Here is a 27,761-nt window from a genome sequence, read left to right as displayed (position 1 = left end):
CCAACACATTTAGAATTCCAATTAAAGTTTTGTTTTCACAGTATACACAAACTTAATCCCTTGTTTATACAATCGTTCTGGCTATTCCTACATGGATTTTATAAATTTTACCTATAAATTTTAGAATGTTGGAATAGCCAGAATAAACCATTCAAAATACGTAAAAAAATCATGGATAAATACGTAATCTGCCGACAGCGAATACAGAAAAAAGACAACCTTCTTCTGGAATCATTTATCTCCAGTATAAACCAAACATATGTCTTAAGTGAACAAAAGTTACGGTTTAAAGTTGATTTGGTTTCCGTATCCATCCATCCATCATAAAATTTTCTTACCATCGTCGGTACCATCGTTACCATCATCAAAAAATTTTAACAGTTTTAAATCTCTCAATATCGACTCCCAACAGTACTCATAAAAGGAAAATTGATATTCTAGAAAAAAAAGAATTACATAGTCTAAGTGTAATAATACAGGCGGACAAGTCCTACATTTTCTTCTTCTTTTACATATACAAACAACATTCAAGACAAACTTTTCGCGCTATAACGCATAAGTTTTTTTTTTTTTTTTTTTAAATTTTTAGTATACGAACATGAGCTCAATGGGCTTACGTATTTAATATCTTAACGCATGTAAACGCATAAAATCAAAAATAATAATTGACTGCAGGAGATGAATTCAGAAGTTAAACAAATTATACTTTTCAGATTTTCATTTGTTTATTTTCTTAGATATATCCGCCTATGTCTCCTTATAGCGTCTTTTATATTTACGAACAAGACACAAACAAACGGCCTCAAACGGAAAAAGCTTATCTTTTACGTACACATGTACATTTACATTCTACTGGAGACATGTAGAATAAAAATATGAAATATAAACTTTAAGTATTCATCCGTTAAAGTTTTAAAGATCACTTATAAACTGTAGGATCGGAAGTTGCAACTTTAGTAACGTCCTATATAAGTACCACGATAAATATTGTACATAGATGAGGTATACATTCATTCACTCATGGCCTTTATTTTAGGAAAGTACCTGCGATTGCTTAACTTAATATTACCGAATAATTATTCAGTTCACTAGTTATGAAAAGAGTAGGATTCTCTCTTTAAAAAAATCAATTCTGATAGTCACACATTTTGTAAAATAGTGCATGATCCTTTTACGGAACAATACTTTGATCGGATGTGTATAATTAGTGTCTCCGTGTTCATTGTACGTTTACAAACTTAGGCACATACCAAAAGTACCATTCGTCATTAACTATGTTTTGGGAACTATAGTCCCTCAAACAGAAAGAGTGGTTTAAGACTTTGGAAGGATGGAAAACATGGACATGGGTGAACATCTTATACCAGGGAGTAAATTCACCGTTTGGAATCGATATAAGAGTTTGATAATCGGTATCAGTGGGGTTGTTATAGGCTGTGTCTTCACAATTGGTATCAGCTACATGTTTTTTAATTTAGGAAGGTCTCAGCATACTACACCACTGGGTAAGCATAGTTATTATACACCAACTTAATATTTATGCATCAGATATAAACCAATTTTACGTATTATAGAGAGATGTCTTTTCAATTTTTGTATACAAATTGTTTCTGACCTTTTTTAAAATACCAGAATGCACTTTTCAGTGCGATTTCTTTAGCAAACAGCCCATCTGTTTTTTTTTATTTCATAAACAGTTTTTAGCATGTTTCATTTATAACTTTTCTAGAATTGCTGTTACTTTCTTTTGTTTGTATTTTATTCGTTATTTCAAGTATTTTTATATATATATAGCTAATCCTCAAACTTCTGCACACCAATCTAAATTGCGGAGGAATATTAGTTATGAAGGTAGGTACATTTTGACAGATATACGTAGCCGTTTGTTGTTCGTTCCGCAAATCAAGCATCATTGAAAAAATGCAAAAAAATAGGACTAAATGCACATATATTTATAGCACATATATCCATGCATATCAAAATCGGATCATTTGATAAAAAAAATAAAGGGTACTAACTGTGGCTGTAAACATCTTGAATTTGACGAGAGGATATTTGACATATTTAGTTGTGTATTGCTATGGTATTTGAAAACCTCGAGAGCGGTATTAAAAGTGAATTCTAGTTTTCTTTTATGTTAAATGTTTGAAACGGGAGGGGCACATTTTCGACGTAAGCGCATGAAGAAATGTTAAACTATAAAACATCTTACATTACATATATAGGTCGATAAAAACCTACATAAAACATTCAAAACTAAGAAAATAACAGCGAAGTGTTTGTGTTTGCCAGTGAAGGACGTAGAACAAAGATATCATTTCATATGGTTCAACTGTTACTATTTTTCGACACAAAATGTGCTTTACATTCCAAAAGAAAATATCAAACTTGATTCAAGTGAATGGATTATCTAGAAAATTGGAGAACATTTATAGCTGTCAAAATAATTACCATTTGTAAAATATATGTATTAGTGTCGTTTGTTTGTTTGTTTGTTTTTCAGACTATTTGCTTTTTGCAAGACAAGACAGTGAAAAGTTGGTATCACTCATACAACAAATACGTAATGAAAGCCAGACAGGTACGATGTAACAATTATTAACGATTATAATATTCCGTGGTTCGCATGAAATTATTTTTCGTTATTGACATTTCTTTATATGATAAAATATGATTATCATTTCTTTTGCCTTCCTCCTAAATTGTTTGCTATACATCTAAATTCACAAATAAACTAACAGAATTCGTAGAACAGACATAAACAGGTGTGCTATAGCACAGGTTAATTTTAATCCGTTGGAAACGAAAATCGGAAAGAATGAAATATCAAACGGAAATTGTTTCTATTCACGATGACAGACTATTACACGTACGACTTGATAAATAATCAACTTGTGGATTTAATGATTTCTTGCTGTTTTGGAGTAAAATTTTGGATGGTGATTTTAAGTACCTGAAAGAGGCGGAAACTGACTAAATTTTAGTAGACCCAATTTATTGTAGAAAGCGAAATATATTCATCTGAACAGTCAGATTGACGGTCAGATGAAGGTATATACTGACCTTTCTGTCAAAAGTAGATGTTTAAAATTAGATATAACAAAACAATCAGAAGGATAAAAAAGATAAAAGAAAATAAAAATCAATATATAAAAAAATTAACAAGCAAGCAAACAGTGACCACACTTCCATTAATTATTTTTCTTATAGAGCTATTATTGATAAAAGAATCAAAAGATGAAATCATGGAGCTGTTGGCTCAGATAAAAAACAAAAGCAATGAAGGTAAATATTGACGTTCATCCCTTTAAAAATGCATCAGTTTTTAAACAATATTTATTCCCTTTTTTACTCGATGTACATTTGTCTTCTATCGATGGGAAACATTTATACGCATGTAAACTAAAGCTATACGATAAAGTTAAGTTTCTATTATGTTTTTACATAAACAAGTAAATAACAACAAAAAATACGTTTGCTACCGGCATTAAAAAACTCAACTCAATTTTAACCGGAAAATTGGACAGAACCCGAATTTCCGGGAACATAAAATATCGTTATGTGAACAGACAACCACCCACAATAGAATACAACATCCCGCCCGAACAAAAAGAAATTTCTAATTTCTTTGATGGTTGCCTGCTTCACAATTTACACGAAAAATAATACAAGATCGATGAAATTATGTGAATCAAATTATATACTCTCTCGTCAGAACTATCACCTCTCTAACTATACCATATGCAAATAATGTGATCAAGTGTCAATTATAGTACGATGCAATGGAATTCGGTAAAACATGAGCAGAGAATGTTCTGATTCAACCAACCAGAAGTACTACTATTTCTCAGTGGAGACCCTAAAACAGCTTTATACACACTACTACACTATAAAGAGTTTTATTTCTAAGAAAATTAATTGATCTATCTCCTACTCCACTCCTTAATGACTTCACTGTGATCATTCAATGACATTTAAGATATTGCTCTATTAATAATCTCTCACAACATGTATGAAAATGCAATATCTAAACAATAGGTAGCAGACGTATATAACAGTCAATTATTATTGAAATTATTCAACATAATATTTGTGATTTTCAAATTCAAATGGAGATAGACAATGTTTAGTTTAGTGAAGAAAATCACTGTATTATAATAATACATGTAGACAAGAATATTGAAAATGATTTCACAGCACAACTTCTAACTCATTGCTGTAACATCATATTTCAATAAACACGATAAAACATTACTTTTGATGAGAATGTTCGCACCGACATATTGCCTTCGTTACTAGTGGCGGCGGGTTTAAAATCAGCAGTTCTTGATCTTTTCTTGATATTTGAGAAATAAATGGTTCTCCAATGCGCATTTTCTACTGGTTCACCAACAAGCTGAACCAGATTAGCGAGAACCCGTTTAACATTTTCGGTATTGCAGTTTGTCTTACAATCAGTTTCACCGTTTACAAAGTTTTCGTCTCTGTAGCATACCGGTTTTTTTTTAATTGTCCTTGCAGAACGCCTTTTAGGTTGTGTATTCACAATTTCTCCTTTCCATTGTTGAGTCTCACTTGATTGAAGAAATTCATCATTACCGTGACTTTTACATGTAGCACTATTCGTGATGTCTGAACTGTCACTACTAGTTTGAACCCTATGATGAGCTGAATGAGGTGTGATCACATGTGCAATTTTCAATATGTTGATTTGTACTGGATCCTTTAAAGTTCTCTTTCCAGTAGGATGCCTAAGTTTGATTAAGTGCGGGCTAGGCTTATTGTTTACAATGAATGGTCCATCAAATATGGCCTGAAATTTTCGTCCAGCACCCATAGGATCACTGTGCATAAACACATAATCCCCAATGCTCAAAATAATTTCATGAGTTTTGTCGTTTTCTTTCTGTTCCATGTAGAATGCTGTTTCAGTTGCATTTTCTTTCACTGTATCATGAGTAGTTTTAATTTTTAATGTCAACTGTTTGAAGAAATTGTGCATGTTTGATGGTATGTCATTAAATCTTTAAAAAGAGAAAAATTGTGTTGTCTTCTGAAAACTATTATGAACGGGGAAAAACCAGTACTTTTATTCACTAAAGAATTCATGGAATAAACCACCGACTGAAGTTCGTTTTCCCAAGTTTCCTACTAAAGTACTTGCTAATGTCCGTCGTTGATGTTCGCATGCTCCCAAACAATGGTGCGCAAATGCGGGGTGTGTTATTGGGTTACTTCTATTAAATTTACTAGTTCATTTGTACAATTTATTAGTGAACTCCGAGCCTCGGTTGGAGATGAATATTTAAAATGTTCCATATGTTGTAAATAAGACATGAGAGCTTCACAGACAATCAGTGCATCATTATTTCTAAGAGGTTGAGCATATAAAAAACTTGCTGAACGTATCCACTGCGGTAAAGACATTCATATGAATTACTGTTAAGTAAAACAGGGTATGGACCACATAGACCAACTTGCCATACTTGAAACCGTTTTGTCGGCGTTGGAAAAGCAACAATGGCTTGTTTAGAATTCTTATTCGAAATTTTCCGTACTTGACAGAGGTGACATGATTGTACATAACCATTCTCGGAAAGAAGAAAATTTAATATTCCTTTGCACGGTCCTAAGTGTTGTTTATGCCACAATGTCCTCCTAACGGAGTCGTGCACAACTTTTAACACAGTGTCAACAAGAGACTCAGAAATATCAATTTGATAGCGTTTCATCAACGTATTGAGCTTATTTTTGGCTACGCGGGAATGAAAAGTACTCTGTCTATTATGGCGTAATCTGGCCTTGTAAAAGAATTCGCCTGGCTTCCTTTAGTAAATCATGAAGTGCGTCGTTTTCTATTCAGTTGATAGTTTTTGCCAGTGACCAGTCTTGATGTTGAAGTACTTTGATTTTATCAGCCGAAATGGATAAATTTTGAAAAACGGAGTTGTTCACAGATTTGTTTCCAACACTTTCTCGATTTAAATTTTGTTTTTTACATGTAGCGTTTTCTTTTTGTTCGTTCCTAAATTTGTCTCAGTGTCAGAAACGTCCGTGTCGTCCTCGTACGATCATTAATTTTGTTTTTATTTGTTGAAGCTAAATTGCTCGATCTAACTGTTGATGAGGTGGGAAAATGTTTTGCCGACGGCCATTTTCGCAGGAAATATGTGGATCATCCTCAACAGAGCTCTCTACGACGTCTACGTTCTCATTTTCACGTCTAGACCATGCATTTACTCGGCTTTCAAATAGTCAGATCAATCTAAAATGCTTACTACCGTGCATAACAGTTCTAATTTTGTAGGTCCATATGATTGCTGCCAATGACTGTATAAAGTACATAAGCTAATTTGAACCAAGATAAAGTTGTAATTAACACAGTAACTTATACTTGGAAATAAGTATTTCAAAGAATAAAAGACTGCTCAAAGTTAGTGTTCTTATAAATATTATCTATGTTTAATTTTTCAATGATAAAACAATTTATATATAATCGTTATTATTATAACTTTTATTAATTATTATTATTGTATTTATCGACTTAGCTAGTGACAAGAGTAAGGATGTGAACTATAAGTGAATTTGGTTTGTTTAAGGTCCCTCCCGCCGAGTCCCTGTCCCTCACAACATAAGGCGAGTTCCCCAAACAGAAAAGCAAACATGGAAGCAAGATAAACAGAAACAATAAAATAAATTCCCTTATAAGAACCCGAAACACAGCATTGTAAACCCTCAAATTAAATTAAATGTCAAGTCATAACTAGGAAATTTTGATGCCCCAGAATTGGCTACCTCTAAACTGGTCTTTAATTCCTGGAAGGCAGATTCCTGGTCAGTGTCTCATTTAAACTTTTGCCCCTTTTGTAATAAACCAGTTACAGGATTTGCTACGGTTCAATATTTCGGAATAAATCGCCCAATCCAGTTGATTAGGCCTATTAACCTGCGTACTTCCTTGAGAGTTTTAGGAGAGGGTACTCAGTGATTGCTTTTATGCGATCTGGCGGAGAACGAATTTCGTCTTTAGAAATCATATGCCCTAAAAATGCACATAACGACGCTGAAAAAAAAAACACTTCTTGGGTCCTATTACCTAAATTTAGACCAGCTGCTCGAAAACGATCAAAAACTTCTTTCAAATCAATCAGATGTTGCTCAAATGTAACTGATGTTACAAGGACATCATCTAAAAAGTACAGACAATACTTAAAATTCAAGCCTCTGAAGACCTTGCATGATATGTAAATCTATTGAAAAAAATTGTCCGCCCGTTCCCGTACTTGTTCCGTAACATGTATTTCTGAATTACCCGTAGTGCTCTTTTCAGCAGTGGGGTTTCTCAATTGCATGTTACATTTCTACTTCTGGAACCCCATCTGAAAATGTGAAACTATCATAATCGCTATTCAAAAGACTGAATTCTGCTATTGTACGACCTTAGACTGTCGTAGACTGACAAAAAAAAGGAAACCTGTGTGAATCGGAGTTGACGGAGTATTAGTTGAGTCAGAAATTGAAATTTCGTTTATCTTAAAACTGAATCATCTATAAGTGATTTTGACTTGTTCTGGGCATGTACGTCTATTCATAATACCTCGGCGCGACAATTCTCACTGATTTGGAACTTTATTGATATTTCAAATATAAAACAGACATTCAGCAGTACAGTCAAGTGTCACACACTTGCAAATACGCAGCAACCACAATCGAGCTAAAAGTCGAATTGGATGCACACCATCTCGGTACACAATGAGAATCCAAATATAAAATACAAGAGGGGCCGGAATGACTGCGTACAAATGTCTAGAAATTGTCTCGTAAATCGTAACTAACCCTCCACTTTAGCCCCTCTTCGGTGTCACCATATTATCTCCCGTTCACCAAAACGCTTAACCGCATCACTGAGGTAGCCTGTTTTACTGCCTGGAAATACGACTGGGGTTTTGTGATATGAATAGGGGGGGGTCGGAACCTTTGAATTAAATTCAATTTGATTGAAAAGTCTACGAAGAGTCATAACAAAACTTCACCTTGCCACGTGCTTCGAACGGCGTTCTAGTCGCATCTTAGTAAGTTTGAATTGTCCACCATTTTGTATCCTATCGATGCGGGGATCTTTTAATGTACTTTGTATAAGCTCTGTTTGTTTCCGAATCCTTGTCATATAATTATTGTATTGATTTTATAATTATTGTAATTGTATTATTACTAAATAAAATATGTTCAAGCTAATATTATACTGGATACAAATCAAGAAACGAAAAGCTTTACGATAAATCTGAGCTTCTATTATGTTTTTTACACAACATAAGGGGACAACAAACAGACCCGAAGTTTCGGAAAAATATAGGCAATAGAAACCACTAATTACACTCCCAATAGGCTCCAATTCTAATTTCACAATAATTAATGGCTTCTCTAGACTTTACCTTATTTTAAACCTGCTGAAGACTATATATGTATCAGCATGATTCTACATATGTCAACTCACGATCCTTAGAATGGCATATGGGGTTAGCAGACTTGCGGTGCAGCACTGGTCACTGGAAGTGAAGGATCTATAAATAGCATGGGAAATCCAAGTGTTTTCACAAGATAGGGGTATATTTAGAAATCATTATGGAGATTAGGCTGTACAGTACAGGAAGACCAATACACAAGTGAAATGTTCAAAAATGTTTTTCCTTTCAGAAACAGTTTTAATTTTTGAAATAAAATGAACACTTTTTTCACAGCGCTATGAGGAACAGGCGTTAATAGGACTATATAGTTCAAAATGCTTATTGGTTGAATTGGTGATATGTAACCTACAATACCGTTAAGAAAAAGTAACAACGATGTTCTTTGAAGAAACTGTTGTTTTACAGGGGTCAACACCATGCGAGATTGTGTAGACTGGAGACAAAAGGGATATAGAATGAATGGCATATACAACGTGAAACCACCTGGATCAGCTTCATTTGATGTATACTGTGATATGTTGACGGACGGAGGAGGGTGGCTGGTATATCATATGCTTGATATTAATTCTTAATGGCCGTATTAGTTTTGCTAATTCAGAAACCGTAACAGAAGGAAACTGTTCTCTAATAACTGAGAGAAGCCTCTGTCATGATAACTTATGTCTTCTTTTAATTTCGTGATAAGATTCTTTATTTTGAGTATTTATAATGACGTCATCACTTGGGAACAGTAATAGTGTTCTCAAAGTGGTAAGATGAAGAGGCTCCGTCAACGAAATAAATCACGGATTATAAAAAACGAAACGACAATTTACTAGTTACAAAAACACACCTTATCAAATGTCTTTGAGTTGCATCTGCCACAATTTGTAGTAAAATGTCATCGGAGCATTACTCGGCCTTATCCGAAAACTGGAAAAGGTCGAGTGATGTTCCCATTGCCGAATGTTTGTATCGTGACGCGCTCGCCTATGCTACAATTTTCACTAGGGTAAAACGGATGACGGTAACGGTTGTTACGGTCATCCAAAGACAGAGGTTGGAAATTCGTCTCAGAATATTTTTCTTTGATAAAGTTGTATATTCAAGTTATTCCATAAAATAAATATGACAAATGGTTAGTCGCTCTATGCTTGATATTTGAAGCGGGAAGCATATAACTAGAATGTATGAATAATGAGAAATTACAAGGTAAAAATATCGACGGGATGACCGTAACGAAGAATGTGGGATGACTGTAACAGAACAAGAGACTGGAGATCGGGATGACCGTAACGGATTTTTTTGATAATTAATATAGTATCATATTAATATTAATGTAGTTCGGGGGGGGGGCTTTGTCAAGTGAATGGTTCACGATTCAGGGACGCCTTACTGGTCCCTTCTGGATCATTGTCATAGGTATTATTCTGTGGTAGGTAAAATCATTTTATTTTTTAAAATTATTTTATTTTGAAACTTATGGGAGGACTTTTTTTACTTTAATAGTGCTCAACTAAAAATGATAGTTTAGCGGCATTTTATCAAAAATTATATAATAAATTTGTCAGAGTATGCAAAAAATAGGCTCGGTAATGTAACCATTAACAGACATATTTTTTTTTTCTTGGCTGCACATAAGATGCCATCAAAGTAAATGAAAGTTTGTAATATAATATGTCCGTCAGAAAAATCGTTTTAGAAAGTCAGCTATTTCAATTTCGTTAGTATATTTTGCAACATGCGCTCTCACTGTATTACATACAACTACATTAGCTTAATCCAATAGATTTGTAGCTAGTAAATTTACCACATGAATGTGTTGAATCACCAAAAACTCTACTACTTAATATTCTCATATTATTTTATATGAATAAATGTTTACCTCTTGTGTTTATTTTCTTACCATAGCTGTTTCTCATTTCTCTAATATACATTTTTGTTTTTCTCATGTTACGGACATCTCTTGTGGCATATTACAGTTATGCTTAGAAAAAGAAGATTCTTCGTTACGGTCATCCAGCCGATATTTTCACCATGTAATTTCTCATTAATCATACATATTACCCATATCTTCCCACTTCAAATATCAAGCATTGACGAATGACTAACTATTTGTCATATTTATTTTGTTGAATAACTTTAATAGACAACTTTATGAATGAAAATTATTCTTATCCGAATTTCCATCCTCCATTTTGGGATGACCGTAATGGCCGTTACGTTCATCCGCTTTACCCCGGTGAATTTTCAAGTAAGTACTGGATGTTTTACAATATGTAATTCAACACATCATCAAATGAGTTTAATTTTGTTGTTATGTTAAATCATGTTTAATCCTGGTTTGCCCACTTTTAATTACCCAATTCTCAATCAAATATATAAATGACAAAGAGTTCACTGCGTATGAAGTTGTATAGTCTGTTCCAAATTTATAGGTGTCATACATGTATGTTACTGTGTATATTTATACCCCCGCTTAAATAGTTGGGGGAGGGCATGTATTGGGTCTTCCTTCGTTTATAAATTATGCCAAAAAAGCTAATGAAAGCTTGGAACCCCTTCCTCTATCGGAATCATTGCCCTTTTTGTAAATATTTGGATCAAACACCGCGTAAAATGCGATTCCGATTGGTACTCAGCACCCCTTTTTATCTTTGATGGTTTCCTTCCCTGCTTAACAACAAAAAGCTTATTATGCGTCTAACATTTGTATAAAACTAGAGTATCGAAAGTAACGACTGGTCTTATCGGGGTACATGCATGAAAATGAACAACAGGTACTGAGGTTAGAGGTCAACTATTTTTAATTGGATCGCGTAGTTAATTCAAACTAAATTAATCAGCATACTTTGTTTGGAGTTGTGTATTGTTTTTGTTTATAGGCGTAAATGACATGACATAGATCCTCATATTTTATAAATAACGGTACAGGGTACATAAGTATTTGCATTTGAACCTTAATGTTGTATGTCTGTGGAAATAGTTGCAGATGCTAACAGGCTTTACAAATATATAGGCTCTGGCGACTGCTATATCAGTTCTGATTTGGCCATTAAACAATTATATGGGGTCCATTAGTACTGAAGGATAAAAGTTGTTTGAATGACATGAAAATACAGATTGTTTTTATCACAGTCTTGAATACCCTTTTTGCGTCTCTTAGGACTGCTCCATTTTATGACTGTTAGTAAATCTATTTCGTAGAGGTGAAAGAACATTGGCTTTGGGTGAACTACAATGTTGATGCTTTTGGTCTGATTGTATGGTCATAATTCATTTTGAAAGTAATTAGACAGCCAAAATGGCAATTGTTATTAAAACCTTGTATGTGCACGTGTTCCCGTACTGCACAAGATGGATTAAAAGCAGATATACATTAATGAAGTACCAGTGCAAGGGAAGACTATCCTACTTAACAGTGTAACAATAGTATGGTAATAACAATAATATTGCAATTTCCGATGTAAGATTTTTGTGACACTGTAAATCTTTGATATCTACATGTAATCAATGAAATGAATACTGTCAAAACATCTTTTGTATTTAATATGTTGGCATTCTTTGAATATATGTTTTCAAAATGTTGGCATTCATTGAAGACACCTCATCATACCTAAGAAGCAAAACAACACAACCCCCTGTAGTTACTTAAACATTCAATTAAGTAGTGGGCAAACTATGATGACACCGTTATGTCCATCATTTATTGTAGTAAAACAATGCACTAAGTGATGGTAATAGATACATATACTGCGAATATTGGTTTATGTAAATAATTACTACAAATAAACAAATAATGGTTGATTCTAACATGCAAAAGACTCGGTCTTTGGGTTTAAGTTCAAACGAGAGAATGACCGTAAAAATATCGATAACATATGTCAAGTATTGCAACGTGATCGTGAACGGAACAAGTTAAGCACCCTGAACAAATGTTTTCGACAATTTCTGAAAAAAAATAACACTTCTTTTTCAAACAAATCAAAGATATCTATGGAAATGATAATCATTTGCAACATATAGTAGTTAAACGCGTCTTTTATTTTGATGCACGATGATAAAAACCTCCTATGGTTTTCGTTCAACCGCATATATCGCGTGGAGCACTTGATCATTTGCTTAATGCGATTTCCATATGATCAGTTTCTGTTCGTCAAATCATTAGCACATGCTGTGGGATCGGGTCCGTTTAAAGTTGGGGAGGCAATTCTACATAAAGGGAATTTTTTTCTAAAACTTACACAATAAGGGACAGTTAGAGCGTATTCATGCTTGGATCCGTTAATGATGGATCAATGGATCGATATGAAACTATATGGCATCCTGGTATAGCTATTGTTCGTGATGTATCTGATTGGTCAATATGTATCTTACGGTGCAACACTGTTTACGAAGACGGAGTATTTTCCAGGTATTCCAAAGACGAATAAATGGCACAGTTGACTTCTTCAGAGACTGGGCATCATATGAGTTTGGATTTGGAGATTTAAACGATGAATTCTGGCTAGGTAATCAACCATTCTGGTATATAGCCCACTGAAATGGCACCCATAAGTAATAAGCTTACACGAACCATGACTTAATTATCTAGTAATTCAAAATGTAACACACCTCAATAAATGTTAAGTAGCTGTCTTTGTAAGAATCGTGCAAAATCTGAAAAATGTGACACACCCCAAAAAAGGCTACATATTTTTATTTTTGTAATTAAGTTGTTTTATGGGTCTATACTATGAAATGTGTAATTATTCATTCAAATCTGCCTGCTCTTAGCAGATAATCAACATTGAAATCCAGTAGATTCTATTGTATTTGACCGTCATTTACAGAGTTATCTCCCTTAATTTTGAAATCTACAGTGCATTCTATTTAATTTTTATCTCCTAAGAGCACGGGTTATATGAAAAACCACATGTTATTTTCTGTTTACTATGACATTTCAAACAAAATATCAAAATAAAAATATATAGGCTTTTTACCCATGAACCACATTTTGATGACCCTTAGCTGGAGTGCTACCTAATACTTTAGAGTAAAACAAAACCAACACTACAGATTGGAAACCTCGCAATGCATAAGAAAATTAAAAAAAGAAGTCGAGATTATTTTCGTCTTCTTCCGTTTGGATTATTTGTTACACCACTGATCAGATAGCTTAATATGGTGAAATAAGATGGCATCGACTATTTGATTTTACGAAGGGTGATTACGGATTTTTTTCATATGAAAAGTTTGATTAAAAGGAGTAGGGAAAATAATTTGGCAATGAAAGTTTTGGGATTTTTTTATCTTCTCGTAGAAAATATTAATCGTTTATGTAACTATAATAACTGCCAGTCTCATATTCACCAACACTAAGCTGTCTTCGATGTAACTTATAACTCTCTGTAAACGCTTCAACAAAAGCTAAATATACGAGTCACACAACACGACAAAAATTAAATATTATTTAAACTAATTCATAAAATGGGATTTAATCATTGTCAGAGTTTTCCTCCCTAAAAGTACATGGTATAGAGTAGCATAAACATTTACATATAATACATACAAATATATACATGGATAAATGAAAGCTAAACTATAAATGATGATAAGATGTCATTTGCTACCCTGGAGAGTTTAACCTATTATCAATAATCTTTATGAATTTACATATGTTTGTAAATTCTACAAACAGATCACAGTTCATTAATTCTTTTTAGTTTAAGCATGTTGGGTCTATTTGTGAACTTGGTTTTGAGATACTGCTTTCTGACTGGATAATGAATCGGATAAGTGTTCGGTACTTTTGCTATTACCCTTATTTGCTGCTTTCTGCTTATATTGAAATCGGATCATTTGAACAAGAAATGGAGTTTGATTATGTCTTAAAAAACAAAGTTGTAGTGTAGGTTTTTCAGGTACACCTGTCACCAATTTATCCCAATAGTGCAATTTTATTGCTATTAATGCTACATCAAGAGGCCACTTCATTTTAGTTTCTGACATTTAAACAGTGTCATCAGCGTAAAGTATCAAAATAATTCATTATAATTCAAAGATCAGATTCAATTTTATCTGTGACGCATTTTTTTTTGTTTTGAAAATATGTTTCAAAATCAATGATATATAAAGAAAATAGCAAAGGCTAGAGGTTTTCTCCTTGTCAAACACCAACTTTGCATTGGAAATAAACAGAAAATTCATGGTTAATGAATTTTGCCGTTTGTTTCGAATAAATCATATTCCGAATAATAGGCATTTGGTGCAAGTTAACATGAGAAATACCTAGTTGTAATATTGCTATTAGTAACAACTGTTTGGTGAAAGGTACGAATTCTGGGAATGGTAATTATTTTAACAACAAAAGAACACAAATAGTCCGTCCTCAAATCGCCCCGTGTTTAGATATACCACCAAATGCAAAGATTTTTTTGAAACTCGGAGTGCTTGAGGTATTTCAAATATCGTCAATCTTTCACTGAAGGTCCCTACCAAAATGTCACTTCTTTTTTGTTTTAAACTATTCAGTATTTTGTTTACTTTTTTTATTTTTCATTGTTTTTCTTCTTATTCCCTAAAACCGTAAATCCTCATTTAATGGATCTACATCCTATCTTAATTGGCAAGTATTGCATTGTTTCAATATTTTAATCCTCCTCGTAAAAATGTTTCGAGTCTGTCGGTGTGTATTGCAATGTAGAATTTATAAACGTAGAGAAAACGTCAAAATGTCCGCCTTTCGATATTTTGGTAAGACTCGGTTTTTATGCTATATAAATAATCATTTGTTAACCACGGAAAAAATAATAATAAAATTAATTTTATGCCTGTGAGTTAATCGAATCACCAGCAATTGTCTTAAGGTGTCATTCGATCGAATTTTGTATGGAATACTCATAAATAAATTGATATTTTTGGTTAAACATAGAAAAAACTTATCCGAAATAGTATCTAACCTAATATGTCTTTTTAAGTATATATACATCTAAAATTCAAAGTTTCACAATACTCAAAACTACAGAAACAAGAGGCTACCCTGGTTAAATGTTTGCCTTTCGAGGGCAATAACTATAACAAAGAATTGTACAACAATTTTGACTCAATAGAGACTTAGGTAGGACCTATCATAAGGATCATTTCATCAATGAAAAAGTTTGTTTCTGTCTATTATAGTTTTCAAGATATTGACTGAAAACAGCTAAAAACATTTTTTTTTTGCATTTCAAGGGCAATAACTCTAACAAGGAGTCGTCCAACAGCTTTGATTCCTTAGACTTTTGTAGGCCTAATTTTAAGGATCATTTCAGCAATCCTTTTCAATGTTTCTTTCTATCTACCATAGTTTTCAAGATATTGGCTGAAAACAATAAAACAAAAAACCTGTGATTTTTCACATTTCAAGGGCAATAACTCTAACAAGGAGACGTCCGATAACGTTGATCCCTTGCAGGCTGTGGTGGGCCTTATAATAAGGATTATTTCGGCAATCAAAAGATTAAAATAAAAAATAAATTATTCTTACGGAGATATCGTTGATATATTTACATACACAGTCAATAGTTGCTTCTTATTTATTTCAGGAAATAAATATTTACATACATTAACCGCAGAACCTACAGACCTAAGGATAGATTTGACAGACTGGGAGAACGAAGAAAGGTTTGCTGTTTATTCCACATTCCGTATTGGAGATGCAGAATCCAAATACACACTGTACGTTAATGGCTATAGTGGAAACGCAGGTAATCAAACGACCCTGTTACATTATTACGAATTGAGCGAATGAGCTGCTAATGAATTATAAAAAATAGGAAACTCTGTTGATAATCACCTGTCATATGATTAGTCGATGTTTGTTTGCACGAGTCCAAACAAATGTGCAACAAGTATAGCGCATCAATTTTTTTAACAAACGAATAACGAACACCAACGCGAATACGGAACGAACCCAAACGTTCTCTACACGTACATTTGTATTACTAACGATCTAAATACATTGAAAACCGGTAGCTAACCAGTGTTGGGGCTAATTAATTTCAAATGTAATCGGTTACATCATGATTACTCATAATTACAAATATAATCGATTACATATGATTACTTTGATTACGTTATCTTGATTACTTCGTGGTTACATTTGATTACTTCTGATAATTCAACACATGAATAAAATAAAATTATTTTTTTCCTTGACATTGATAATGTAATGACAAATTAACAAAATGATTTATAATTTTGAAGGAGAAGTACGGAGCCCTGTTAGTCTCACAGAGATAAGAGATTGTAATTTAAAAAGTCCAGCGCTGAAGATTTAAAGTCCAGCGCTGGAGATTCGAACTCCAGCGCTGTATATTAAAAGTCCAGCGCTGATGATTTGTTTAAAGTCCAGCGCTGTAGATTCAAAGTCCAGCGCTGTAGACTTAAACTCCAGTGCTGTAGATTCAAAGTCCAGCGCTGGGGATTTAAACTTTGAATCTACAGCGCTGGACTTTTTTTAATTACAAACAATAGCATTGAATAATATGCTTGCGTTGTAATTACACACATTAATTTATTCTTTCTTGAGGTTATTGCAATAATTTAATAAAATTATGATTTACACAGATATAACACAGAACACGTATTTTAGGTTTAATTGGAAAAAGCTTGTTTCTCTGAAGCAAAATTTTAAAGTAAGATTATGACTATAGTTTAAAGAGTAGAATTCCATTAACTTGATTTCTTCATAAACTTTGGATCAAGCCACAACAAAATTATTAACAAATAAAGAAAAAAAGCTGTATATTCACCAATTGTTTCACAATTTTTTATGTGAACATTATGCCATAGAGGATTTTGCAAATAAATTATCAAAAAAGCTAATTAAAAATTCCTTTTCAACTGTATATATTTCTGTTTGTTGTGATAAATAAGTAAAAATATTGTTAAATTTTTCATTGATACCTTATCTTAGATAACCAAAAATCTCATATACTTCTAGGCGTTATGAATATACGTCCAGTGGCGGATGTAGAGGAGATGCAGAAGGGTTGACATCTCCTTTTTATTGAACAAAAATGGCAAATGATGTCCTAGCACCCCTTTTCCGAGGAATTTCGGCTGGCTCCCCTCCTTTTCAAAGTGTCTGGATCCGGCCATGTCATCTTTGGTAATTAAATAAAATTCTAAGATTGCTTTGGTAAATAAAGATTGGCCCGACAGCATGTGATACTGGGTTCAAAGGGTGCTCAACCTTACCTTGGTATCACTGTGTATGGTTTTGACAAATGAAGTGTAAACCCTAATATTCTTAATAAACAGGTACGTAAACAATTTATAGTTGATGATTAATTTCTAACGTATATGAATAGAATTTTAGAGTAAAGTTTATATCTTAAATGTTTCATTTAAAGTACATAAAATAATAGTAAAATTCTTATTAATTAAATTATGAAAATAAAAAAATAAATATATTTTGATCACTCTGTATGTTTTGGACAAATAAAGTGTAACACCTAACATTTTTATTAACCAGCCCAGCCCCAAAAGCATGCAGTGTCCGAACGGCCACGTACACAAATCCGAACAATGATAGTAAAAAAATAACAAAGTACCGCGACATCTATCGCAATTCCACCAAGGCTCCACCATTAAGCGAGTGTTCCCGACACAACAAATGATATCTAAAATACTTTTTTGTTGAAACGTTTTGGACGAATAGGGCGCCGAGACGTTTAGATGAGCCGTGCAAAGCTGCGACCTCTCCGTTCCGACCGTGTACAGTTTAACAACATTGAAATTCACAAGTCTTTGTTGCATGTTCCAATTGTGCTCCACCTATTTAAAATTTTGATCTGAACCCATCTCTTATCAGTTATTTTTCCTATACAACTGAATGGAATTGACTTAAACTTTCAGATAATGTTTATGCCATGTACATGTAACGTATATCGTACGATACATACATACATGATATATAGCCTAGGTTCGTACCGGATGAACAGTGACTTGAACGTTATTGAACTACTATCCATATAACAATTGAGCCAATCAAAATAAAATCTATATCAAAATGAACTGGACTATGATACACGATATGATGTAACCAGCAAGTCACACTGCTGTGGTGCACTAATGAGGTCGCTGCAAACCGCTGTACCTACTTCTTAACACTATGACTTGTAACACCATCAGTAACTATTACAAGGAATAATATGACTATCAAGTCGCCACTAACCCTTGTAACAGCTCTACAATCCTAGCTATTGTCACCGAATACTACATGAAGTGGTGTGACCAGCAACACACTCTGCAGTAGTGTGTTGTGCGCTCTCCGCAAGCCATGCAGCAGTTTATGTCCCGTTGTCGTCTTAAGTTTAATTCCAAACTGCATGTAACTATACCATTAAATCTATAAAGCAAAACATGTAGACCTTTTTCAAATTCACGATCTAATACATGTATGTCAATCGACCTAACTGTTCAGTGGTTTAAGCGAAATTGACTCACCTGTTCGATGGTCGAAACGAAAATGATAAGTTTCAACTATGTCTCGCACGGACGGCCCAATTATGAAGGCTTTATAATGTAATTATTTTCAAATTTATTCATGATTATATTTAAAAAAATTCAAGAAGAAAAAACAAATAAATAGTAAATAATTAAACAATTTAGTAAGATAAAAATAATCGAGAACAAGTAGGATAAATTAAATATTATAAAATAAATTTGATAATAATGAATTATTGAATTAAAAAAAAACAGGGAGACGTAAAATAAATACGAGAATTTTAAAATAATGTAATAATAAAGGTGCATGTTTTGAGAAAAAAATTGTGGATAACAAGGAGAACGTGAAATTTTGAAATGCCAAAAGGTGTATATATTTTGAGTCGAATTGGTTTGATGTATAATCAAAGGTGAAATGTAAATTTGGAAATTTGTTCGAATTTTGAAGATATTAAAAGTATATGCAACTTTAAGACCAAAAAATATATAGTTAAGCCAAATGGTGTATGCTAATGTAGACTGCCTTAACTAGCCGGGCATAGTTATCGCTTTTACTTTGCTAGACCACGGCGTTAGTACGCAGTTTCACTAACGCTACAAGGGACCGTTCCAGCCCATGCCTCTGGTTAATGGATTGACCAATGTTGTTTTACAATATATTTTATTTGTTTTTATAAACAAGTGTGGGTATTGACTGGTATTGTCCGAAGGGCAAGTATGGACGCAGACTGGTATTGCCCAAAGAGCAAATTTGAACATACATACGTTTTGTCTTGAAAGAGTAATTAATGGAACCAAGATTCTAGCGGAAATTAAAGGAATGTTATCCAGGGACAAAGACCAGACATATAAAACAGACAATGAACATAAAGTAACTGAAATAATACATACAAAGTAACAAAAGTAAATGAGAAACGCGGACTTCACTTAAAACTGGCAGCATTGACCAGGTGCACCGGTGGGGTTAACGCGTTTGCATCGTTTAGAGAACTCCTATTACTGAAATCAATAATTGAATTATGCACATGTTGATAAATATCTATTAACATGTGTTACTAAATATCTATTCACTTGGTTTTCGTGCGATGACTTTATGGTTATGGTTGATCAATTGTTATGAAATTTTGATATGATATTACTAATTATTAATTAAGGATTGCTTCTATTTAATTTTTAGTTTATTGTATATATGTGTGATTTGCAAAGAATTTGAGTAACAGTCATGTACTCAACAAAAAACATTCGAAAATTTTACAATACCGGTATATGAAGGACTTTAATGCTAAAACAATGTTTCTGGTCATCCTACTGTCCTCCTTCAGACTACTCAAAACTTTTATTTGAAATTTTGAAAAGAAAAAAACACACATGTCAAGAGTGTGCTCTTGGTCTTGGATAATTCCTTTTGGGATTCGGCACTTGAGATATTTTTTGTTTTGACCATCTCCATCAAAACAAAACAAAATATATCTCGAGCGCAGAATCCCAAAAGGGATTAGGCTGTGGACTAAGTCTATTACATGTTTTGTTTTTTTGCATATTAGGTTTTCATTGTATCTTTATGACTTATTTCATTAAAAAACAAACGAAAATAATCCCTACCTACCGACCCTACAAAAGTTTAGAATAGTGCTCGGAATCATAACATTACTTTTTTCGGCCTTGGAAATTTCTCATCAATTGACTGGCATGCACCAATATCTGTCTTACATGAACTGGAAAGTGTTGATTTTATCATCCACAAAATTTTGCTGGGTTAAAAGATTCAGCGAATTCTGTAGGCTATGCAATGCTGCATATAGCGTGCACATCATAAATCGGATCACTAGGTCACGGATCGACATTAAATCACGTGATAATGCATTAATCTTAATGAATTGAATGAATGAACGTGGTCACATGACTAATTTCCGCGAATACACAATGACTCACATTCACGGTTTGACTTTGCCCGGGGAATGTGTAAACACTCTGATGATTTACACCGTCCGTGAGAGACCCCATACGATAGCCAAGGACATAAAGAAACCCCCTCAGTCCGTCATGTATTACATATATAAGTCCAAACCGGTTCTAACAGTATTGAGTATACATGTTAGCACGAAAACGAAAATTAAACCAGTACTTGGTACAGTACTATGACGCTGACACTGTTGTGAAAGATTTTTTTGGGATTTTAGTGGTTTATATCCAGAAAGACAGTCAAATTATCTCCTAGAAGAAACGATGTTCTAGCTTTATAATGCACGAAATGAAGGATGCAACGGATATACGAAAAGTGCTATCGTTTTCAACTTTATTGTTACAGTGTTATTTAATTAAATTTGTCAACTTATAGAATTTAACAAGTGTTATTGTAGGCCCAAACTTTATACGTGAATTTATTAACCAAAATTTTAGTGAATGTGAAAATAGAAATAATTTAACCAAAATTATAGCCAATGTAATGGTAGAAATAATTTAAATAATTGATAGAGGTGACAAAAGTGAGTTACAGAAAAAAGAAAAGAAAAATGTTTATTGATAGTATAATTATAATAATATTATAATAACCGTGTGAATTTAGCATGAAGCTTAGATATAAGCCGGAATATACTAAAAAGATAACGTGTGATATATCAGAATCCGTATTGACGCGGTTATAAGTTTAATAAGCATATGTAATCCATTATACTGGAACAAAAACAAAAACCAACAGAAAATAAGTATAGCTGAAGGGGTATCGTCCTGTTGCGCCAATTGGATAAAAAATCGTAGTTAAATTGCGCCAAGAACTTTTTTGTAGTCCTTCGTGCCAGAAAAAAAAAGCTTTTCGCGCCAAATACAAATAAGGAAATTAAATATAAAGAAGGTAAAAATCTAAAGTAAACGATCATAAAATAAAGAAAATGAGTTATAAATGAATAAATTTAAGATAAGAAACCTTCAGTGCCTTAAATAATGTGAGTGTGTATGAAAATAAATGGTTTGTGATCACAACTCACTACCTAATCCGATGAATATCTGTGACGCATTAAAATTTTATTGACAGTTATAGACACACGTTGTGTGCTGATCTTGAACATTGTGTAAAACTATAAAACTACAAATATTTACAAACACTGTAATAAGTAACTATACAAAATAGGAAGAACTTAAACTTTCTTATTAATTCCGTGTGGATGTCAACACGGAGTTGTTTTATCCAAATTCCCTCCCGCTTCACTCTCATTACATCGCTTCAGATAAAGAGATGGATGACAGCTCTTAGGCATAAGATATTGATGTGTGTCGGTTGGTTTGGAGTATAGGTCCGTGGAGAGCTCACACCGATAAGGTGCTATAGTGCTGCGGACGGCTAAGGATTTTCCGAACTTTAATGGGCCTAGAGGGTATACGGCTATATCATATGTCAATGGAAAGATAAATCAATGTAGTTTTTGAATATCATTCTTTTCTAACTGAAAAGTGGTAAAGTTTTCTGCTATTTTGCATTAATTAGAGGAGGGGTCAAAGATCAATCGACCCCAATACTCTTTAATAAGTGATTGAAGTGAAATTAATTGTAGGTATCGGAAAACAAGTAACATGTAAAGATCACATGTTTAAAATTTCAAAAATGTAAAAAAGAACTTTTTCCGACAAAAGTTGACTATTTAATCGCAGGACAAAAATGCCTTTAAAATAGGTTACATTTTAGTGCATTTACAATGATTAAGAGATAATAAGACACCGCAGAATTTTACAATGTATATTTAAGTATTCTTTATTGAATAACAAATAAAATAAACGCAACGCTCTCGATTCGATCTGCAACATGGGCTTTGCAAAATGAGTTTGAAGTTGCAAATTTTCACATATTTTTACATTTTCCGGACTGTTTTCTTTATGGACAGAGATACATGTATAGTATCGAGTCTACCTTACGTTATGTTGAAAAGGCTTAAGGTTTCGAGATTTGTTTATGTACATATAAAAATCATACATATTTTTTTGTTGCATTTGCCTTTATATGCTTGGAATTTGTATAGAACCCAAAAGATTTACATTGTATAACCATGAATCAGGGATTCTCAAACAGAAAATGCGACTCGGGGTTAATGATAAGGCTGGATTTCGTAATGAATTTGATAATACATAAACTGTGAACTTTGAACTTTGCATGGAAGCATGTGGTAACATGTACATGCATGTTGTAACAATATTTATGTCTTATGATGTTTAACTGTGCACCAGGCTGATACTTGTAATGCAATATCCTCTGCAGTGGCGATCCACAGTGTGGAAAGGAGGATGCCAACCGGGGTTCCTCAGAAAGTGGTGTGTGTGCTAGGATATTATTTACCATTTTTTGTCAATTTTACACATGAAAATAACCCCTTTTCTAATAATAAGGGGTGCCAATGCCATGCACCCCCTCTGGATCCGCAGCTGCTCTGAACGAATTATACTAAACGAGTTGATAAAGAAAAAACAGATTCCATGTAAACATTTTAACGCAAAAAGAAGTTCAGACGCAATAAAAAGTTCTAAGATTTTTTTACCTCTCAAAAAGACTCCAGTTTTAGTAGCCGTATGAATAGGATACCATGGTAACATAATTGTTAAAGAATATTAGTTCAAAGGAAGCACCATTGTCTAGGCCAGGGGCGGATCAAGAATATTAAAAAAAAAAATAGAAGACGTTTAAAAACAGGGGATACAATCTATCGTTTGCAATATTCAATAAGTTGTTATAAACGTACTTGTTTTGCGGCGTAAACATACATGTACAGAGCAGTGGTAGTAAGTGGCTTATGCATTGAATTGTGCGTTACGTCTGTTGTCATATTTTGACATGGTAGAAAAGTTGTTAACATTTACAATGTCATAATTTTAATTTTCGGACAGCTAATCATGTCTGTCTGCTTCACGCAAAGAATGAATAAGTGAGCCACTTTATGGTTCACTCTAATTCTGATTTGTTATAATCTAAATATCAATAACAATTAAACTAAACATGGGATAACAACTGTAAAAGCATCTTCGCTACCCTAGGGTTACGATCTTGCCCCTCCCTTCACGCAATAGGAGGGGCAGGACCGTAACCTTTACCTAAATGCTGTAAAAGCTAGGAATCGGAAATAAACTACTCATAACTTGGAAATTTTTCAACGGTCTATATGATATTTAAAGCCAATTTTATTTGAAATAATCCATTTACAAAAAAATCCTTAAATGTTCTTTGTTGTGTATGTCTGTTTTTCATGTCTGGTCTTTGTCCCTGGATTGCATTCTTTTCATTACCGCTATAACCTTGGTTCCCTTTATTATTCTTTCAAACACATATTTTGAAGCTCATGTTGCAGATCGAATCGAGAACGTTGTTTTATTTTATTTGTTACCCAGTGTAAAGAACATGTAGATATACATTGTAATATTCTTCAGAAAACTTTACCACTTTTCAGTTAGTAAAGAATGATATTCAAAAGCTACATTGACGTATGATATAGCCGTATACCCTCTAGACCCATTAAACTAAAAAACTAAAGCACTTTTTGATACCTGTCCGCAGCTATACTAGAGGTGTCGAGGAATGAGATGTTAGTAGCAGATGTTTCGTAAGTAAACCTAATTGAAAGATGTTGATTGTTGGCCCGTGCAATAAAAGTGTTGAGTTCTACTTCGTCATATGTCCACTTCGTATCCACTTCGTCAATAAACCTATATCAGGACAGAAGTTTTTGTATAGAGGTTTCAAGTAGTTCTTTGTCATGTTTTCCCATGAAACTGTTGGCATAAGACGGAGCCATTTTGGTACCCATAGCTTTGCCATTTATTTGTAAATAATGGTCTCCATTAAAAGTAAAATTGTTCTTTTTTAAAACCATTGTGAGTAAAGTGACTAGGCAGTCAGTAAGTGGAACTTTGACCTCCCGAGAATCCCATACTTCTATACAAGCCTCGATACCATCAGAGTGAGGAATGTTTGTATAGAGAGATGTGGCGTCCATAGTGACAAGAGTGGTGTTTGGTGGAAGGGGATTCAGAGCCTGCATCTTCTGTAAGTAATCAGTCGTATCTTTTATAAAGGATGTAAGTTTTTCAACATGGGAGCGTAGATGAAAGTCCTCAAATTCCGAAATTTTCTCTGTTGGATGGCCGTTAGCAGAGACCTGGGTGTTGATTTTGTGAATTGTGGGGAGTATATAAAGTCGACAAGGTTTAGGATTTTCAGGTTTGAGATATTCAAGAGTTTTAATGTCAATGTGGTTGACCGAAAATGTTTGCTCATTATATGTTTTATTTTAATGTATTAACGTCTTTATCAATATCGTTGTGCCACCCTTTAGATTTATGTATACAAATTTACCTGTATTCTGGTGCAAAAGGATCATTAATTTATTGGCAACATTTAACTACCAACATCGAAAAGTAAACTGACAGAAAAGGGAGTACTGGCGCAAAAGAAATGTGGCGCATAAGGCCTCCTTTTTGGCGCAAAAGGAAAATGCCAAGCTGTAGAAAGGGTTTCAAATAAATAACTGAATAATGATAAAAACTTGTAAACAAATAGAAAATGTACTGGATATAGTTTATTCGTTTTAACGAATATATATTTTATTACAGTTCGTACTTATAATGTGAAATGATAGTACATTTACAAGGTATGATCGTTAATGTAGGGAACGAAGTTGAACATTGACCTTTTGATCAAAGAATGATACGGTTTAATATTAACCAGGATTTATTTTTATTCACAGTTTTATACAACTTTATAACAATTTTGCTTTGTTAAAGCAGTGATTCTGTAAAGTCTTCAAGTAAATGTACTGGACCTATACTATTGTATATATTATTGTTTTATGTTGTTTAGCTGCTTGAATATTATTTGTGTTTTAGAGGGCCCCAAATAAAAATAACATTTATTTTAATTGGGTTACGTATACCCTCTTTAAATGAAGAGTTTACTTACGTAACAAACACAACGAATAGAAACTGATTTGATAACCAGCGAACGTTCTCAGGACGTTTCCATCTGTCGAGAATTTTATGCTTGCATGTTTTATAGCGAATAACATCGAATAAGAACGAACGCCAAACGAATACCAGACAAACTTGTGCGTTCCCTCAAGACGTTCGATGAACGTTTGACAAAATTGCGGTTCGTACCCAGTTTGTTGGCCAACTCGTTTTATTGCAAGATCACCTCTAGTAACATGAAGTATTTAAAATAGTCACTTTATGAATAAATAATATTATAAACAAACAAATTCTTTGGTGAAAAATAATTTAAAAAAAAGCGTTTACTCTTGACAATTCGTTTCGATAAGACTTAAGGATATTACTTATTAATTTACAAACTAGTAGCCTTCATCGCGAGTTGATTTGTTTCGTCTGGAAGTCTAAATGACCAATTAATATATGAACGCATTTATATAAGAATTGATTGGAATACACGTTTGTATACCAGCTACATAAAACATTTCTTATACATTTATCAGTTAATTCGGGGCATTTAAAGTTCTACAAGTTAAAGGTAAACGGTGTTTTTAATTCATTTTTTAAAGAACCTTAGAGTAAATAAATACCCTGCTGAACTTGGTCGCTTTGGAAGCTATTACATGATAATATGATGTTTTATCCTACTTACTTCGGTCCTCGACCCTAACGTAAAAATGTTAAAAAATATTTTCTACACGGCATTGTATACGTTCTTTTTGAATTTATACTATTTGTTTTTATCCACATTTTAACAAGACAGAAGTAAACCAATGAGGAAAAGCCAAACATTGTCTAAACTAGTGTCCATTTTCTGTCCTAATATAATTCCCGTAATTTTGATTTTCTGGTTGGGTTCTACTTTTATAATGTTGGAAAGTTTTGGTGTCTGTTTAGCATCAATTACTTCAAACTACGTTACTTGTTTTATCTTTATGAGTTAAACGCCGACGCAGCTGGAGAGGTGAGTAGTTGGCAATCTAAAATCTGTATAAATAGTTTTCATTCGATAATAATTGACACGTGTACAGTACAAGGATAACTTTGACTTTCTTTTTTTCCTTAATTTGCTCGTTCGATATAAAATCAAAACAAATTATGAAGAAAATCGTAATTTGACGTGCAGTTTCTATAGATTCATCAGACCTGCAAAGTCTACCCTTTTTTAATCACCACTGGTTTAGTCACGCCGCAATGGAAGAGGGGGTTTAGTGCGCTGTAAAACCTAGATTTAGTCCACCATTTTGTCTGAAGTGCTTGTACCAAGTCAGGACCATTGCGGTACCTGCTGCTCCGGTGGTGTAATATCTATTTTGCCAGATTTATTTTGAACTTGACTCGATTATGAATCGGATTTGTGTTCGGTAATTCTGTTGTTACCCTTATTTTCGTAGGTGACAGTTTAGCATTGCATCACAAAGTGAAATTCAGTACTCGTGACCAAGACAACGACGCTAAAAGAATTGATTGTGCAGGATTAAATAAAGGGGCATGGTGGTACGAGCACTGTTCCCACGCATGTCTAAACGGGGAGTATACAAGAGGTGTCGATGGGAAAGGCAAAACAGAAAAAAATAAAGGGATCAATTGGGAAAAATGGAAAGGAGATTATTACTCGCTAAAATCAGCATCGATGATGTTACGAAGGAAAACTTAGCATGTTTTTGTCTTAGTAAATTGTGGATTAAGAGTGAATCTACATCGGAACGCAGAAAACTGTCAACAAATGACGCAAGACAGTGGACATGGAATGTAGAATACAAAATTGAAGTACCATACACATGATACATGCTTATAACATTTCAAATATTGTAAAACTGTGTGGAAATTATTAAACTATAATGGTGTAAGTTATTCCTAAGATTATATATGTTTTATGTATAA

General features: G+C 33.4%; 1 protein-coding gene across 1 annotated transcript; it reads left to right on the top strand.

Moving 5' to 3' along the window:
- The first annotated feature begins 1,067 nt into the window (after positions 1-1,067).
- Positions 1,068-27,761, top strand: LOC148606850 (microfibril-associated glycoprotein 4-like). The gene is made up of 8 exons (XM_088547080.1): positions 1,068-1,505; positions 1,795-1,851; positions 2,504-2,581; positions 3,211-3,285; positions 8,871-9,007; positions 12,859-12,955; positions 16,010-16,171; positions 27,272-27,761. Exons 1-8 carry the CDS (start codon positions 1,331-1,333, stop codon positions 27,532-27,534), a joined length of 1,044 nt encoding a protein of 347 aa, XP_088403206.1. The 5' UTR covers positions 1,068-1,330; the 3' UTR covers positions 27,535-27,761.

This window comes from Perna viridis, chromosome 9 (assembly GCF_037379345.1).
Source record: "Perna viridis isolate PV_CMFRI_1.1 ecotype Kerala chromosome 9, ASM3737934v1, whole genome shotgun sequence".
Lineage (NCBI taxonomy): Eukaryota > Metazoa > Mollusca > Bivalvia > Mytilida > Mytilidae > Perna > Perna viridis.
The sequence above is the reverse complement of the archived record's forward strand: the minus strand, read 5'-3'. Positions and strand labels throughout refer to the sequence as shown.

What these genes read in the sequence shown, in the direction of transcription:
- LOC148606850 (XM_088547080.1), top strand. Translation starts at nt 1,331, where the DNA reads ATGGAAAACATGGACATGGGTGAACATCTTATACCAGGGAGTAAATTC. An exon ending in AAAAAACAAAAGCAATGAAG is followed by an intron (nt 3,286 to 8,870) that starts GTAAATATTGAC and finishes GTTGTTTTACAG; the next exon opens with GGGTCAACACCATGCGAGAT. An exon ending in TGGCTATAGTGGAAACGCAG is followed by an intron (nt 16,172 to 27,271) that starts GTAATCAAACGA and finishes TTATTTTCGTAG; the next exon opens with GTGACAGTTTAGCATTGCAT.